Source organism: Orycteropus afer, unplaced genomic scaffold, assembly GCF_000298275.1.
Source record: "Orycteropus afer afer isolate SDZICR_OR568_19922 unplaced genomic scaffold, OryAfe1.0 scaffold00159, whole genome shotgun sequence".
NCBI classification, from domain to species: Eukaryota; Metazoa; Chordata; class Mammalia; order Tubulidentata; family Orycteropodidae; genus Orycteropus; species Orycteropus afer.
The window spans coordinates 553703-572882 of record NW_006921746.1 but is presented as its reverse complement, the minus strand read 5'-3'; the positions used below and the strand labels follow the sequence as shown (position 1 = coordinate 572882).

General features: G+C 35.5%; 1 protein-coding gene across 1 annotated transcript in view; it reads left to right on the top strand.

Moving 5' to 3' along the window:
* Positions 1–19180, top strand: part of RAP1GDS1 (Rap1 GTPase-GDP dissociation stimulator 1) — a 238173-nt gene that overhangs the window by 158197 nt on the left and 60796 nt on the right. The window contains exons 6-7 of the mRNA XM_042781729.1: positions 1758–1886; positions 7996–8121. Of these exons, the coding sequence (XP_042637663.1) occupies positions 1758–1886; positions 7996–8121 (255 nt within the window). The remainder of the gene's footprint in view (positions 1–1757; positions 1887–7995; positions 8122–19180) is intronic.

Here is a 19180-nt window from a genome sequence, read left to right as displayed (position 1 = left end):
TAACCATGTGTAGGACAGAGTAAAACTGTCCCATAATATTTCCACGTCTGTAACCTTTTTGGAAACAGATTGCCACACCTTTCTCCAGTGGTGTGGCTCAAAAAAAAAAATCCAGATTCACTGCTGTGAAGTCAGATCCAACTCATAGTGACCCCTCTTTGGGTTTCTGAGATGGTATCACTACAGAAGTAGATTGCCCAGTCTTCCTTCCAAGGAGCGGCTGGTGGGTTTGAACCGCCAGCCCTCTCGTTAGCATTCACATGCCTTAGGGATTACGCCACCAGAGCTCGTAGTGGAGTGGCTGGAGGGTTTAAATTGTAGACCTTTCGGTTAGCAGCTGAGTGCTTAATACTGTGCCATTAGGGCTCCTAGTTATCTCTTCGTACTTTAAAAGCATGAGATGCTAACTATAAAGTCCACCACGCAATTAGCTTGTGAGGCAGCTCAAGCTTGCCTGTCTGTTCCTTTCTGATAATCACCAAGTCATCTCCTCATCTATAAATTAACTATGAAGAGTGATAAGATTAGTAGACAAACTCTCTTACAGGGGGTGAATGCTATAAATAAAATGTGATTTATAAGAAACAGCGTTTTATCTTTAGTTTCCCAATAGATAATTTTAAAGAATTTGAAGAAAATTATTAGCTTGAAAATGGCATATACCGTATTTTTACACAAATAACGAGTGCTTTATATAGTTTGATTTTTTTTTTTTGCAAAGCACACAATGCCCTCATGCATTAATTTCCTGTTCACGCTACATATCTTATATGCGTATGTGTATTATTTTTGTGAGTGTGTTACATGCTAAAATACAGTACTTTTGAGGAACAAAAGGAAAATATTGAAAGAACATTCCTATATTTTTGGATAAACCAGTTATTGACAACTGTTGCATAGACATGTGTTTACCAGTCTTTTCTTAACCTTACTGTAAGAGGAAGTTCTTGTGGTTTTTACTTTGGTTTATTTCCCTAAAGTTTTGCTGCAAGTATTTTATTACTGTCCATGAAGAACCACAGTAGAATCCAAGGCATGTTTAATACTTTAAAACCAAGTAATTGCTTAGAAAATGAAGACAAGTGATGATGACCAGGTTATGGTGACCTCGTTCTCTTTACATCGCAAGCCAAATTTTTATTTCTTTTACTAAGATCTGTCAGAATAATTAAACTATGAATAGAAAAATGTTTTAAGTGACTCACTTTTTTTTCTTTTTTAAACTATATTCCTTCCTAACAGTCATCAAAGACCTCTCTGCTTGCAAGTACTCCGAACCAATAATTTTTGTGTATTTATAATATACTTTGTCCTTCTTTGTTATGAAGAAACTTTGAAAGGATTCTCAGACGTCTTTTTCCTTTCTTGGTCTTTATTAAACTTGCTTTTTTCCTGTTGTTTATATACTTTGATTTCCTATAATCAGATATTACTTTGCTTAACTTTTTCATTTAAAAGCTAATGAGAATGTTTAATTATACATTTTAAAATCTATTAACAATGTAAGACCTTGTTTTAAAAATATAATGATCTAATGTATTGTTTGAATTATTTTTGTTTCTCAATTATTTCGGGCATTGAAAATATTCAAGACTCTTTGAACCAATGTCTTTAAAATTTTCAAGACAATCATATGAATGGATTTCATCTTCCTTTACTGTAATTGAAATAACATTGAGTTTGCAAAAGGGAGAATAAGAGGTATTTTCTTCTTACCAATGTTCATTTGATATGTGAACTTTTTTTCTTTTTTACAGATTCCCTTCAAGCTCAGCTTATCAATATGGGTGTTATTCCTACCTTAGTGAAATTACTGGGCATCCACTGCCAAAATGCAGCTCTTACAGAAATGTGTCTTGTTGCATTTGGCAATTTAGCAGAACTTGGTAAGTTCTAGTTATGAACCACTACTGTTGTTAACTTACTGTAATTATAAAAAATCTTATACATTAAATTATAAAAAATTTTCCTTTGGATTTTAAGATCCTAAAAACCAAATCAAACCAAGCCCACTGCCATCAAGTTGATAGCAACCCTCATTGGGTTTCAAGGCAATAAGTCTTTACAGAAGTAGATTGCCCCTATCTTCGTTCTGTGGAGTGACTCGTGGGTTTGAACTGCCACCCATCTGGTTAGCAGTCAAATGCCTTAGGCACAGTGCTACCAGAGCTCTTTTAAGACCCTAGAAATTCATATACCAAAAACCTATTGCTATCGAGTCAATCCCAACTCATTTAGACCCTGTAGGAGAGAGTAGAACTGCCCTGTAGGGTTTCTAAGTGTGCAGTATTTACAGAAACAGACTGCCACATCTTTTTCCCACAGAGCAACTGGTAGGTTTGAACGTCAACATTTTGGTTAGCAGCCAAGTGTTGAACCACTGCACCTCACAGGATTTCTTATGAAATCCATAGAGATCATATTACTCTATTATTTTAAGCATTGAATATACTTGCTTCAGTGTTAAAAACGTAGATCCAATTAGAGTTTATAATTGTATTTATGAGTGAAGCTTTTTCACTTCTCTAATTGTTTTTTGAATTAAGATTTCAAGTTTACATTTTACCATGATTTAACAGAGTTGAATATTTAAAATGATGTCGACTTAAATATTCTTACAAGAAGGATCTTCTTAAAATTTAGAATTATATTTCCATGGCAAATAAAAAGGACATCATAATTTATTACATTTGTATGAATTACTTGCTGTCAGGTGAAGAGGAAACCAGCATACTGAAGTCCAGTTCCTTTCCTCTTTTCACAAAATCCCTAAATATGACAACAGACTTTTTTTAAGCAAGATATAAGAATACGTTTGTACCAGTATTAGAAAGTCATAAAAGATGACATCATCAACCAGTGATTGTTCAAAATCAGAGGGACACGGAACCAGACCAGTGCTACAACCATATGAGGGACACGGAACCAGACCAGTGCTACAACCATATCTCAAGTTAAAACATAAAAGTGGACTGATGGTTCCCCATAGCACCCCAAATCCATATCTCCTGTCCTTTTATTTTCTTATATCATGTATTACTTTTCCTTCATTCCTTCCTTTTTTTCCTTCCTGTGACTTTGACCGGAAAGTTAGAACTCCTCATCTGAGTGTCCTTCATAATGTGCTCCTAATAAACTAAAAAATCCACTGCCACTGAGTTGATTGCAACTGATAGCAACCCTATAGGACAGGGTAGAATTGTCCCATAGGTTTCCAAGGATGTAAATCTTTACGAAAACAGACTGCTACATATTTCTTCTGTGAAACAGCTAATGGGTTCAAACCCATGACCTTTTGGTTAGCAGCTCAGTACTTAATCACTGTGCATCTAGGGTTCCTGTGTTCATGATGCACTGTTTATTATGAGTATAATAAAACCAAATAGTGTTAACGGGTATAGGGAAGCCAAATAAAGTAGTTCTGTTAATTATCCCCACTTTAAGGAATGAAAGCACCAGGACACTAATCTTGGTTTTCCTAACTTAAAAGCCCATGCCCTTGTGTACTGTACATTAAAATCTTGATTTCAGTACAGTACAATAATTAAGAGAATAAATTATCAAAGTTGATTTTTAAAAGTCATTCATATTCAGTTGGGCATTTTCTGCTAATTGTGTATGTCTCTTCAACTTTTCTAATTTTTTACACTACTTGATAACACAAATTTTCTTCTCCATCATTTGAGTGAGACCAAGAATGAAAGAACATTTCTTTATTCTTTCATAAGGTTATTATTTTCCAGTACTTAAAATGGATTGTAGGAGTTTGTATATAGTATAGTTGATAGAAATAAGACAGAAATCTTGTTACAGTCCCACACTGATAGCTTATAACTTTGTAACAAAAACATAAACACTGTTGGTTCAAATCTGTCTAATATGCCTATAGTTTTATCAAACTCATACAATGCAAGTCCTTTAATTTTACATTTCTGTATGAGTAGTATCTAGAATTGCCAATACGGTAGCTACCAGCCATACATGAGTATTAAACACTGAAGTATGGATAGTCCAAATTGAGATGTGTTTTAAGTATAAAATACACGTTAATTTTCAAAGACTTTGAGAGACAGAAAGTGAAATAATTTTACCAATACTTTATGTTGATTATATATTAATAATTTGAATTAATTGGGATAAAATACATCATTAAAAGTAATCTTACCTTCATTTTATTTGTTTTTAAATATGTTTACTAGAAAATTTAAAATTACATCTGTGGTTCCCATTTGTGACTCTCATATTTCTATGGGACAATAGTGCTCTAGAAAATAAACTCTGTAGCAAAGCCATCCTTCACTCCAAGAAGAGCCCATCTGTTTTTAAAGTTTTAGGAGAGTACCTAAAAAGCTAAGACTGATGAATTTTATCTCATCTAACCAAAAGGTCAGCAATTCGAACCCACCAGCCACTTTTGGAGAAAGATGTGACAATCTGCTTCTGTAAAGATTTATAGCCTCGGAAACCCTATGGGACAGTCCTACTCTGTCCTGTGGAGTCATTATGAGTAAGAATTGACTCAGTGGCTGTGGATGGTGGTGGTGGTGGTGATGCTGAATCTTAAGAAAAAGTGAGGAAAGGGTAGTAGTAGTAGTCCTTGTATAAATTGTACTGTATAAGAGCTTACATAATTACAGTTGCTCACTGAAGACCTTTTAGTGGCTTTTATGTTTGTGCCTAAAACTTATAAATGCTTCAACTGTAGGAACTGTGAACTCACAGGAAGGAGGTTGAGTTGTTGGTTCCCTCCACCAACTAATTATCATCCATTTCTCAATTGAAAATCAGGGAGAAAGGATTAGGGATTATAACTATCTAATAGGGAAATGTATATAAGAATCATTTTAATCAAAGAAGGATGACATTGAAAGATTTCAGTCTTAGGAGTCTTACCATAAAAGATCTGTTCTAAACCTCACTTATCTGTACAGGAGCCTTATGAAGTAAAAGGGGTCATAATCCTTACACTTAAGCCATTAAATTAGCTAAAAGTTTTATGTGCTTATTTCTGATGGAAAAGGGACTGGATAGTACATAAGTATTAGAACTAACTTAACTCTTTGAACTAGATGCATGTATAACTGATAAAAAATGAAACATTGGAAAATGAGACTTCTTGTTAATGACCTGTTAAGGATCCATGGCATTTAATTAAGATTTAATGTCCAAATCATGTTTCATGCTATCTTTTCTCTCTGTTCACCCCTAGAATTTATACAGATTATTTTGTTCTTTAATTCCTGTATTAATTATGGTGCAACTCGACGGCACTTAACAACAACAATAATTATGGTGCATTGTTTCTTTGTGTGGCAGTGATTTTGTTTCATTTTAATAAATTTTGGAGGGATAGAATATAGATTGATAAGAATGTTAACACTATAATTTTAAAGAAGAGTAAGACTATATAACTAGATAAGTGATGATATCTGTCTACTTCATCTCTGATTTTATGCTTCTGAAACTCATTTCATTTGAAAAATTGAGCAGAGGAACAACTCACAATATGCAGGAATTAAATCATCCCTATTTGAATTAAGCTAATCTACTTTTAGGGTAGGGTGTGTTAACAGTTGCAGAGTATGATCTCTGAAGGTTTAGGTAGCTTATTAGAAAAGACACCTCACCCCAACTCTTTTTTTTTTTTTTTTTTTATGCCACTAAGGAATCTTGGTAGCATAGTGGCTAAAAGCACTTGACTGCTAACCAGAAGGCTGGCGGTTCAAACCCACCAGCCACTCCTCGGAAGGAAGGTTGGACAATCCTACTTCCGTAATGATACTGCCTCGGAAACCCAAGGAGGGGTCGCTATGAGTCGGGGCCGACTCGACAGCAAACAACAACAGCACCAACAACAAGGAATCTTGCAATGAAAGGATTAGAGTGGATTTTCATTATTTGGGCATAGATCTACTGATGAATGCACCAAAAGTAGTACAATAGTAGAATTAATCAAAACTGTATATACCATATCAACATTTGTTTCTCCTTCCTATTTTAAAGTGGAGTTTACAGTATTTCTTATCTGATATTGAAACTGAGATTCACCAAAGACTCGAGCAGAATCTAATTCTAGTATTCATTTACATGTTCATTCAGTCAATAACTTTATTTTGAACATTTGCTGTGTACCAGGCACTATACCATTGACTCTTTTTGGTGGATAAATTAATACTGCCTCTGCCCTCAAGGAGCTTATGCTTTAGTGGGTGAATTTTACAAATAAGCATATAATTACATGTATAATTTGTGATTCTCATATTTCTATGGGACAGTATTGCTCTAGAAAATAAACTCTATAGCAAAGCCATCCTTCACTCCAAGAAGAGCCCATCTGTTTTTAAAGTTTTAGGAGAGTACCTAAAAAGCTAATAACACGTAATAGAAATAGGTAATGTGAACACAGTACAATGAACTGAAGGACTAGTTTAAATTAGAAGCATAGACTCCAGGTGAGAAAGAGCATTTTCAGACAGTCCAGATTTCAAAATACTTTCTATCTACCTTTTCTCAGCAAGGTCCTGGAGGTTGTCTAGACCAAAACAAAACAAATGGAGACGAAAGAACATAGATAACAGGGTATCTGAGACAGGGAAATTGGAAAAGGATCCATCAAGATAATAATAATGGAGGGTTCCAGGGTGTCAGCAGTGACACCAGACAGGAAGCAACCAATCTAGATTGGATAGGTCAGGATTCTCTGAGAGAAACTTATCCTAGAGAAGTGAGTAGGATACCTGATGTGGCCAAAGAAATTCTGAGGAGAATTGGAGAGAGTGGAGTGGATTCCAGTTATATTTTAGGAGTTGATTGATAGATCTTGATGATTCATTAGATGTGAAAATTGAGTAGGGAAGAGGTGAACATGACTTTCACCTGTCTACTTGTGCAGGTAGATGGTATGGTCATTTACTGAGTTAAGGAAACCTAGAGGAAGAATAGATTTCAGGGTGATATAAAAAATGTATTTTAAATATACTGAATTTGGGATTCTAGCGAAACATCCAAGTGGAAATGTCAGCTGAGAATTAAATAAATAACTTGGAGTCTGCGGATATAATTGTGAAAGTATTAATTTATAGGTGCTTTTTGATGATCTGGAAGAGAGTTAGATTGCCTAGGGTGAGAGTAAGTACTGAGAAGATAAGATAGCAAAGTACCAAGTCCCAAGGAACTATAATTTAGAGTACTGTGGTGGAAAAGGAAAAGCAAGCAAAGGAGACTGAGGATTAGTTTAGAAATGGGCCAAAACTAATATGAAGTGAGCTTAGGGATGCATGTGAACTGAGAAAGAAAATAGTATATGTAGACAGTTCTATCAAGAATCTGTTGAAAGTGAACATAGATCGAATGGTAGTTGAAGAAAGGAGTAGAAAAAGTGTTTGTTTAATTATATTTTGTTTTTTATATTGTTTGTTTAATGTGAGATAATAAAGCATATTTAAATGCTGATGGTGAGGCTCTAGATTAAGGAAGAAAGGTTGGAGTTGCTGAAGAAGAAAGAAGAAGAGAGACCTCAAATACATGTGAAGAATTGGTCTTTAATAGTGGGGATGCCAGGAGTGGTGCAAAAGCATACCACTTTAATAATAATAAAAATAAAGATGATAAGTCACATTTAATTAAGTAATAGAAAATGCAGTCCATTAGAAGTAATTTTTTTTTCTTTGACTAAAAGCTTAGAAAGTATGAATTTATAACTTGGTACTTTTATTGTTGCTATGGTTACCTATATGTTACACTAGTGAACTTCTTTTTATACCTTGAATATAATGGGGTCAGAACATTTTTCTCTAAAGCCTTTGACATTTTTTCCTTTTCAATGATATTAAATTATGGATTTGATTGTTCCTGTATTTGAAGAGTATTTATTAGTTTTTTTTTTAAAAAATGGAGGTATTTAGTACAAAATGACCAAACATTTAAAGTAATAGGAAACAATTTCTGAGTTTAATAATTGCTTGCTTGCCCTAAGTTTTCTCTTTTACTTTGCAGAATCAAGTAAAGAACAGTTTGCCAGTACAAACATTGCTGAAGAGCTGGTAAAACTCTTCAAGAAACAAATAGAACATGATAAGAGGGAAATGATTTTTGAAGTTCTTGCTCCGCTGGCAGAAAATGGTAAGAAAATAAATGAACCTGTTGATGTTTTTATCATGTTGGCTTTTTCAGGTTTTTTTTTTTTTTTTAAACCTGATTTCTAGTTCTTTAACTCAAAACGTCCTTTGTTTTATTAATGATGTAGTAAATTTTGTTTTGAGTATCACATAACTTCAGCTACATTATTTACTCCATAGATGTGTCTACGTGGGCCAAAGTTACTTACTAAGTTCTTTTGATTTAAAAATGTTGGTCAAGGTGGCTGTGTAGGTTTCACATTCTTATACCATACAGAAGGAGGGAGCTATGACACTGAACTGCACTTTTGTCCCTGTGTGGGGTAATTTGATAAAAATGGGAGTCTCAGGCCTGCCAAGAGTGAGCACACTGGTGAACCACTACCTTTTTGGGACTAAATCCCTTAAGGGATACACCCCAGGAGTAAGAGTGAACCAGAGTAAACCACGCTGTGCCTCTGACCTCAGTCTGACTTTGAATCATGTAAATGGCCCAGATAATCTAAAACTATGAACATGGATTAAGATGATCTGAGTTTGACTGTCCCTAGGAACATAGTAAAAGTAAACAAACATCCTCTTTGGAGATAAAAATAACATCATTTTAGGCCTCCAATTATTTCAATAAATAATTTTTCAAATATACTGCCTAATACATAACCAAAGAGGACCAAGCATTGTAATTAAGAAGCTCCTCAGACAACAGTCAACAACAGCAGATCTCCAGATACTGGAATTATTAGACATGACTCAAAACAGGTATGTTTATTTTGCTCAAAGAATTAAAAACAAGCGTGAAAATTTTAGAAGGGAACTAGAAACTGTATCAGTTGACATAGCAGATTTGACAAAAATGGAAATTCTTGAACTTCAAAACACAATCACAATTAAGAATCTAATGGATAAGACTTAACAGCAGGTTAGACATTCTTGAAGTAGAAGACCAGTGAACTGGAAAATGTTCATGAGAAAATTCAGAATGAAACTGCTAAAGGGTTGAGGAGGTGGCATCTTTTGACCTCCTCTAACTACACAAGAGGAAGACAGAATCGCTATCAGTCGCCCAAGGCCTGTTCCAACGAGGCAAGACATGCTGCCACCCTCCAGACCTCTTATAAACCTTGACACCAACCATCCCTCCCACATCACCCACCACCTCTTTGCTGGGCTCAATAATTTGCTGCAGTGGCCACACACAACTCACAAATTATGGGTTTATTATGGAAGCAACAGGCTACAGTTAAGTTCAGGAACAAGCTCAGCATACAGTTCCTCGATCAGGACACTCTCCCCTCTACTTTGCCCTTAGACATGCCTCTGTGGGCCAGGTAAACCTGCTGCTCTGTCTCATGCCTCTTGGTTCCACTGCCACCATCTCTCAGCTGGGTGTCTCTTTCAACCAGCAATGAGATTTCCTTTTGCCTCTAGGAGGGCTCATTTTAAGCCCGGCAGAGTAGCAAAACCAACCAATCCCAGCATCAGAGTTCTACACACCTGAGAGTGAGCTTTCCAGAAGATTCATGCTGCTCCAACAGAAATACCCCCAGTGGATAACTAACAATCAAGAGTTTAAAAGCAGCTACTCATGGTAATCCTGTGGGAGTTGTAAAGACTATGGCTAGAAAAGCCATACCATGTAATTCACTACACCATAGAAACATAAAGAGAAAAAGAAGAACCAAAATACATTAAAAAAATGATAAATAATACGGTAAAGGGAGAATCTCTCATAAGCATTTTTAAGTATTCTAGAAGAAGAGGAGAGAGAAGAAAGGGTAAAGGTAATAATTGAAGAAATTATTAGAGATAATTTATCAGAAATTATGAAAGATGCCAAATATTCAAGAAGCCCAAAACATTATAATCAAAAAACAAACCCACATAGATACATCATACTGAAATTATAGACAACCAATGACAGAAATGTAGATGTAGCCAGAAAAAATAGATACCCTTCCCCAAAAAAAAAAAAAAAAAATCCAAACTCACTGCCGTCGAGTCGGATCTGACTCATAGTGACACCCCCTCCTTGGGTTTTCAAGGCAGTATCACTATGGAAGTATAGATTGCTCAACCTTCCTTCTGAGGAGTGGCTGGTGGGTTTGAACTGCCAGCCTTCCGGTTAGCAATCATATGCCTTAGGAGCTTTGAAGGAGGAATAATTAGACTAACAGCTAACTTCAGTAGCAACAGTGAAAGCTAGATAACAGTGGAACAGTGTCTTTGATACACTGAAAGAAAATAAATGCAAATCTGGAAGCCCAAAGTAAATATCCTTTAAATTGAAGGCATTTTCAGATAAAAACTGGTAAAGTTCATTACCAGTCTATCCTCACTAAAAGAAATGATATAGAGTGTTTCTCTAGAAGAGGGAACATGATTCCAAATGGGAAGTTAATGAAAGGAAGAATAGAAAGAAAAAAGGAATCGTAATAATTATATAGGTAAATCTCATGAAGATTGACAATGTAATGTCATAAAAATAGGTCATTGTGAGATTTAAAATGTATATGTATATAATTAAATATATACCACAAAATGGGTATATAGATCATGGGGGAGATAAAAGGAGTTAAAGAGTTGTAAAACCCTGTATTGTATGGAAGATGGTAATATTGGACTTTGATTGTTCAGTCATTTCACTTTTTAGAGTGACCACTAAAATAATTAATAAATATATACATATATAATATATACATATATATATATATGTGTGTGTGTGTGTATAATTACAGGTTAGTTGAAGGGTCAGTGGGGAAAAAAATTTTTTTGTTGTTTATCCAAAGGAAGATAAAAAGAGAGAGAAAGGAACATGGAACAAAGAGGATAAATTGACCATTAAAAATATATTTAAGGAACGGTATTTCAGTAATTGCATTAATTGTAAATGGTCTAAATGCTTTAGTTAAAAAATTAATTGCCAGACTGAATTTTAAAAAACTACGTATGCTTTTTAAGCATAGTTGCAAGCTGGATTCAGAAGAGGACATGGAATGAGAGATATCACTACTGATGTCAGACAGTTCTTAGCTGAACACAAAGAATACCAGAAAGATGTTTACCTGCGTTTTATTGACTATGCAAAGGCGTTTGACTGTGTGGATCATAACAAATTATGGATAATATTGTGAAGAATGTGAATTCCATTAATTGTTCTCATGAGGAACCTGCATATAAACCAAGAGACAGTTATTTGAACAGAACAAGGGCATACTACATGATTTAAAATCAGGAAGGATGTGCATCAGGGTCATATCCTTTCCCCATATGTATTCAATCTGTATGCTGAGCAAATGATCTGAGAAGTTGGGCTGTATTAAGAAGAACACAGCATCAGGATTGGAGGAAGGCTCACTAACAACCTGTGAAAAGCAAATGACACACCTTTGCTTGCTGAAAGTGAATATGATTTGAAAGATGCACTTAAATGATGAATATCAAAGACTGTAGTCTTCAGTATGGATTACACTTCAACAATAAGAAAACAAAAATCCTTACAACTGGACCACTGAGGAACAACATAATAAATGGAGAAAAGATTGAAGTTGTCTGGGATTTCATTTTCTTTAGCTCCACAATCAACACCCATGGAAGCAGCTCTCAGGAAATCAGATGTTGTATTGCACTGGGAAAATCTGTTACAAAATAATCCTTCGCAGTATTGCAAAGCAAAGATGTCACTTTGAAGACTAAGCTGTACCTAATGCAAGCCATATTTTCAGTTGCCTCATATGCATGTGAAAGCTGGACAATGAATAAGGAAGACTGGAGAAGAATTGATGCATTTGAATTATGTTGGCATAGAGTACTGAAAATACCATGGATTGCTAGAAGAACAAACAAATCTGTCCTGGAAGAAGTACGACTGAAATGCTCCTTAGAAGTGAGAATGGCCAGACTTCGTCTGACCTACTTTGGTCGTGTTGTCAGAAGGGATTGTTCCTTGGAGAAGGATACCTGCTTAGTGAAGTGAAAGGTCAACAAAGAACAGGAGATCCCTCAATGAGATGGATTGACATAGTGGCTGCAACGATGAGCTCAAGTTTAGCAAGGTTTGTGAGGATCGTGTAGGACCTGGCAGTGTTTCATTGTATTGTATGTAGGGTCACAGGGAGTGAGAATCAACTCGGGGGCACCTAACAATAACAAAAATGGTTATTAGAGATACTTCGTAAATATCCCAAAACCAAACCAAACTCACTGCCGTTGAGTCAGGTCCAACTCATAGCAAAACCCCTCCTTGAGTTTGCAAGGCAGTTTCTCTATGGAAGTAGATTTCCTTCCGAGGAGTGGCTGGTGAGTTTGAACCTCCAGCCTTCTGGTTAGCAGTCAAATGCCTTAAACAGTAGACCACTAGAACTCCTCCTTCTTAAATAGTAAGGAGGTATAAATGGATGGGAAAATACAGCATTCAAACCTAGGGAAGTCTGGGGTGATCAGATTAGTATTAGATAAAATAGACTTTTAAATGAAAATAATCTCTAGAGATAAAAATACAATTTTAAAATGATAGAAGTTCCAGTTTACAAGGAAAAGACAATAATTATACATTATCCAAACATATGAGGAAAAAAATAATCAGAACTATGAGGAAAAATAGAGAAATCCACAAAGATAGTGAGATATTTTAATATACTTCTCTCAGTAATTTGTAGAACAAGCAGAGGGAAAAACAATAAGCATGTAGATAGTTTGGACAGCATGAGTAAAAAATTAGAACATTGTGTCCATCTGCAGAGCCCTTTTCAAGTACACATGGAAAGTTTAAAAAAATTGACCATTTACTTGCCATAAAAGAAGTTGCAACAAATTTGTAGTCATACAGAGTATATTCTCTGACCTAAGTGAATTGTAATGAACAGTAGAAACATAACTAGGAAATTAAAAAATTATCTTAATGTATTAAGAAATATACTTCCAGTACCTCATAGATCAAAGAAAAAAATGGATGAAAATATTATGTATCAAATACTACATGATGCAGACAAAACCATACTTGTAGGAAGATTCTTTTTATTTGAATGCATATAATTATAAAAGGAATAAAGCTAAATATCAGTGTGTTCAGCATTTGTCTTAGGAAGTTAGGGGGAAGATAATGTAAATTCAACCCAAAAAAAGAAGGAAATGAGCTGAAATTAATAAAATACAAAACACAAAATACAAACATATATAAGCAAATTTGAGTATGAAAGAGTTAAGTAGTAAACTGCTATATAGATGAATCAGAAAAAAGCAAGAGAGAGATGCTAGCACAAATAACCAATGCAAAAAAAAAGAAATGCGAAAGGACACATCCACAGATCTCACAAACATTAAGGGCCTATTATGGACAATAGGATGGTAATAAGTTTTAAAATATGGATGTTATGGAGAGTTAAAAAATATAACTTAAAATTGACTCAAGGAAACCAGGGCTTTAAACTGGTTCAAAGCCTTGGAAGAAAAAGAAAAGTTGAGTAATCTTATTAAAGAAATTATATCTATAATTTAAGACCTCTCCACAAAGGAAACCCCAGGCCCAGATAGCTTTAACAGTAAGTTTCACATAACTTATATAGTAGGAGTAATACCAGTCTTAAATTCTTTCAGAGAATAGGAAAAAACAGATATCCTTCCTAATTTATTTTAATGAGGCTAACATAATCTTTATACCAAGTTGCAAAAAAAAGCAGTACAGAATTGAAAATTACAGACCAGTCTCACCATGCATATAGTTCCAAAATTTCTGAAAGTATTTCAGCAAACCAAATCCAGTAATATACTTAAGAATTAATCATCATAACCAAATTGAATTTATTATGGAAATACAAAGTAGTTTAATATTGTAAATGTAGTAAGCATAATTCACCACACTAAACATTAAGGGGAAGAAAATCATGACCATCTCAGATTCATAAAATTATTTACTAAGATTAAACCATGCATTCATGAGTTTAAAAAACTATCAGCAGATCCAGCACTGGAGGGAATTTCTTTAATCTGCAAAAGGGCATCTAACAGAATCTTACACAAAACATCATACTTGATGTTGAAACAAAAGCATTCGCTTTGAGATTTAGCATAATTCATCCCCATTTCTATTCAGTATTACATTGTAAAAACTATTCAGTGTGGTAGAATTTAAAAAAAAAAAAAGGAAAGAAATAAGACTTATTCATAGATGGTATGATTATATGATTGTGTTATATATGATGGTATGATTATATTTGCCAAAAATTCAAAAGAATGTATGTACATCAGCTTTTAGGATTAGTCAGAATTGTAGTTCTATAAACCAGCAAAAAAAACTATTACAAATTAAATTTTTAAAATATACTATTTATTGAAGTATATAAAAATTAGATACTTAAGAATTAACTAATAAAAAATGTACAAGATCTCTGTGCAGAAAACTGTAGAACAACATTGAAATAAATGGAAAGCTGTATCATTTGATACCTCAATGTCATAATGATGATGGTTGTCGTCGTTGTCATCTCTGACTCATACCGATCTTATGTACAACAGAACAAAACACTGCCTGGTCCTGTGCCAGCCTCACGATCCCTGCTATGCCTGAGCCCATCGTTGCAGCCACTGTGTCAGTCCATCCTGTTAAGGGCCTTCCCGTTTTTTAGTGACCCTCCACTTGACCAAGCGTGACATCCTTCTCTAGAGAATGGTCCCTTCTGACCACATGACCAAAGTAGTTGAGACAAAGTCTAGCCATTCTTGCTTCCAAGGAGCATTCCAGCTGCACTTCTTCCAGGACAGATTTGGTAGTTCTTTCAGCAGACCATGGTACTTTCAGCATTCTTCTCCAACACCACAACTCAAAAGCATCAACTCTTCTTCAGTCTTCATTATTCATTGTCTAGCTCTCACATACATTTGAGACTATTGAAAATACCATGGCTTGGGTTAGGCACATCTTAGTCATCAAGGAGTTATCTTTGCTCTTCACTTGGAAGAGATCTTTTGCAGCAGATTTGCCCAATGCAATACATCTTTTGATGTTTTGACTGCTGCTTGCATTCGTGCCAATTGTAGAACCAAGCAATATGAAGCTTTAACAACTTCAATCTTTTCTCCATTTGTCATGATGCTGCTTATTGGTCCAGTTTTGAGAATTTTTGTTTTCTTTATATTGAATAATGATGGTAAGTCTCCTGATACTGATCACTAGACTCAATGGAATTCTAACCAAAATCCAAAAGACCATGAAAAAAGTCAGGAGGAAAATGGCAGAAAGAGTAAGATGGCACACCTGGTTTTACTGAATAATAATAATAAAAATTGGTTGAAACTGTAATAAGTGTGTAGTATTGGTGCAAGGGTGGACAAGAACACACAGAACAGAAGAGATACCCGAGAAACAAACTGAATGTATTAACAGAAGCTTAATTTATTAGTAGTAGTATTTTTTTTTAATAAATGTTACTGCAAAGCAATACTCACTGCCATCAAGTTGATTCCAACTCATAGTGACCCTCTTTGGGTTTCCAGTGTGGTAGATCTTTACAGAAGTAGTTGCCCAGTCTTCCTTTCATGGAGTAGCTGGTGGGTTTGAACCACCAGCCTTCTGGTTAGCAGTCAAATGCTTTAGGCAGTACGCCACCAGAGCTCCTTATCAATCACCTTTTAGAAAACAATACTAGATAACATACTACACAAAAAGATTGTTTTATATCCTGCTTGGTGAGTGTTAAAGCTTGCAAGTGGTAACCTAAGATGTAACAATTGGTCTCTCCTTGTCTGGTGGTGTAGTGCCTAAGGCATCTGACAGCTAACCAGAAGGCAGGCAGTTCAAACCCACCAGCCACTCCTCAGAAGGCAGATTGGGCAATCTACTTCTGTAGAGATAGTGCCTCGGAAACCCAAAGAGGGGTCACTATGAGTCAGATTCAACTAGATGGCAGTGAGTGAGTGTCTGAAGCAAAGGAGAATGAAGAAAACCAAAGATATGGAAACAATTAGTACAAGAGACTAGTGGACCGTGTGAATCTTAGCCTACATGACCCAGAGACCAGAACTAGATGGTGCCTGGCTACCACTATGAACCACTTGGAAAGGGATCAGTGTAGGAGACCCTGAATAGAGTGGGAGAAAAATATGGAACAAAAATCTTGGTGAAAACACTGAGATGATGGCCCCTAGCCACCCTATATAAGGTGAACATTTATACCAGGTAGGTTTACTCCTTAGACAGTCAACCATGGGAGATCATTTGCACAGGGAGATAGCTCACAGGGTGGGAATGAATATGAAAGAGAAGAGCACAGTGAAAAGGTAATCACACAAAGTAGGAAGAGAACTGTCACATTCTGGGGATTGCAGTCAATGTTATGAAACAAAATGTGTTTGAACTGTTCTTTGGATAATGCCTTTGCTCTGTAACCTTTCAGCCAAATCACAATTAAAAAAACAAAATCCATACAAAATAAAATGCTAGAAATAGGAAAAAGTGCAATTAGAGACACCTCTGTTTCAGGTCAGACTATATACAAATATTAATTCCAGATAGATTGTTGACCTAGATACTAGAGTTAAAACCAGAAAGTTGCCTTAAAAGATAAGATAATTTCTTCATGGGTTTGGCATATAGAAAGTGTTTCTAGGTCACGAAAAACTTAAAGTACAAAGGAAAAAACTGATAGATTTGGTTACTTTAAAAAGTAAAAACTTCTTCACAAAACACCACTAACAGTGGAAAGCAAGACAGTGGGTGAGAGCTGATATTTATAATACATGTAGTGAACAGAGGGCTCTTGTGTACAATATGTATAAAATTCACACAAATAATTAAGAATAATGGAGAAAACCCCATAGGAAATAGAAAAGATTTAAGGAGACATTTCACAAAAGGTAAAAATCTGAATGGCCAGTAAGTCAATGAAAATATAATCAATCTCATTCAGAATCAAGGAATGGAAAGTACTCTTTAAGAAAACCAAAATAAAATTTCACCATATCCCCATCAAAAGGCCTGATAATAAAAAGAGTTGTTGGAAATATGGAGCAGTGGGACTGCTCATTAACTGGTTATAAATTTATACCATTTGGAAAACAGCAGTATCTTACTAAAGTTGAAGATAGGCATTCCCAGTGATCCATCAAAGTGACATTTTCACTCTTAATACATCTTTTGCAGATTTTCCCAGTGCAGTACATCATTTGATATCTTGTTTGCTGCTTCCTCAAGTGTTGATTGTGGATCCATGTAAAATAAAATCCTTGACAACTTCAGTCTTTTTTCCATTCATCATGTTGCTTATTGATCCAGTTGTCAGGATTTTTGTTTCTTTATGTTGCGGTTAGCAGCTGAATGCCTTACCACTGTACCACAGTGGTTCGAACACACCAGCTACTAACTTGAGAAAGGTGAGACAGTCTGCTTTCACAAAGATTTGTAGCCTGGAAACCCTATGGAGCAATTCTACTGTGTCCTTTAGGGCCATTAATAGTTGGAAATGACTCAATGGCAGTGGGTTTGTTTTGGGTTTCTGTTGAGGTGTAATCAATCCATACTGAAAGCTGAAGTCTCTCAACTTCCTCAGGAAGTATTTCAAATCCTCTTCACTTTTAGCAAACAAGATTGTCTCATGTGCATATCTCAGGTTGTTAATGAATCTTCCCCGAGTCCTCATGTGTTCTTCTTTATTTAATCTAGTCTCTCAGATTGTTGTCTCAGCATGCAGATTAAATTAGTATGGTGAAAGGATACGGTGCTGAAGTGCACCTTTCCTGATTTTTAACCATGCAGTATCCTCTTTTTGTATTCAAATTTCTACTTCTTGGTCTATGTGTAGGTTTTACATGAGCACATTTAAGAGTTCTGGAATTCCTACTCTTCACAGTGTTACCCATAAATTACTGTGATCCACACAGTCAAATGTCTTTGCATTGCCAACAAAATACAAGTAAATTTCTTTCTGATACTATCTGCTTTCAGCCAAGATCCATCTGACATCCATAATGATGTTTATTATTCCAAATCCTCTTCTGAATCTCCCATGAATTTCTGACAGTTCACTGTTGATGTGCTACTCCAACTGTTTTTGAATGATCTTAAGAATTTTATTTACATATGATTTTTTTTTACTTTCATGTGGTGAGAGCATAACAATTTCCCCATGTATAGCTTTAAAGAATGTTGAACATCGATGAAATTTTCATGTTATGCCACCATTATTGCTATCCTTTTCCAAAATATTCCACCACCATTAGCATAAACTCAATGCCTGGCAAACAAAAACTTCCTATTTCCCCCTCTCTCCTACCCCTGTAACCAGTAATAATCTGTGGTTTCTGTGTGTATATTTTTGTTATCGTTTTCCAACCTATCTAGGAATTTTCCCTCACTTCTGCTCCCATCTCTGGTAACCAACAAAGAAAGTTTCCTTCCATACATAAATTTTCCTTGGCTTTTTTCAATAGTGGACTAATACAATATTTGTCCTTCTGTGATTGACTTATTTCACTCAGCATAGTGTCCTCCAAGTTTACCCATGTTATGCAATGTGTTGCAGATTCTACATTCTTTAGGGTTGCATAGTATTCCATTTTGTGTATGTACCACAGTTTGTTTATTCATTCATTCATTCATTGATGGGCACTTAGGTTGTTTCCATCTCTTTTGATATTGTGAATAGTGCCGGCTAGAACATGGGTGTGCATATATCTGTTTGTGTTCTGCCCCTCACTTCTTTGGAGTATATACCTAGTAATTTTTATTTCCAACTTTTTAAGGAATTGTCATATGATATCCACAATGGTTGTGTCATTCTGCAGTCCCACCATCAATGTATGAGAGTGCCAGTCTCTCCACATCCTCATCAGCATTTATTTCTTGTCTTGTGGAACTTTGCTATTAATGCTGGGGTAACATGATACCTGCAAAAACGGCAAGGAGGCCACATGTTCTGACCTCCTCTAACCCTACAAGAGGAAGACAGGATTACCAGCAGTAACCCAAGGCCTATTCCTACAAGGCCAGACATGCTGCCTCTCTCCAGCCCTTTCACCAACCGTTCCTCCCAAAGCACCCACCACCTCTCCTCTGGGTTTGATAATTCACTGCA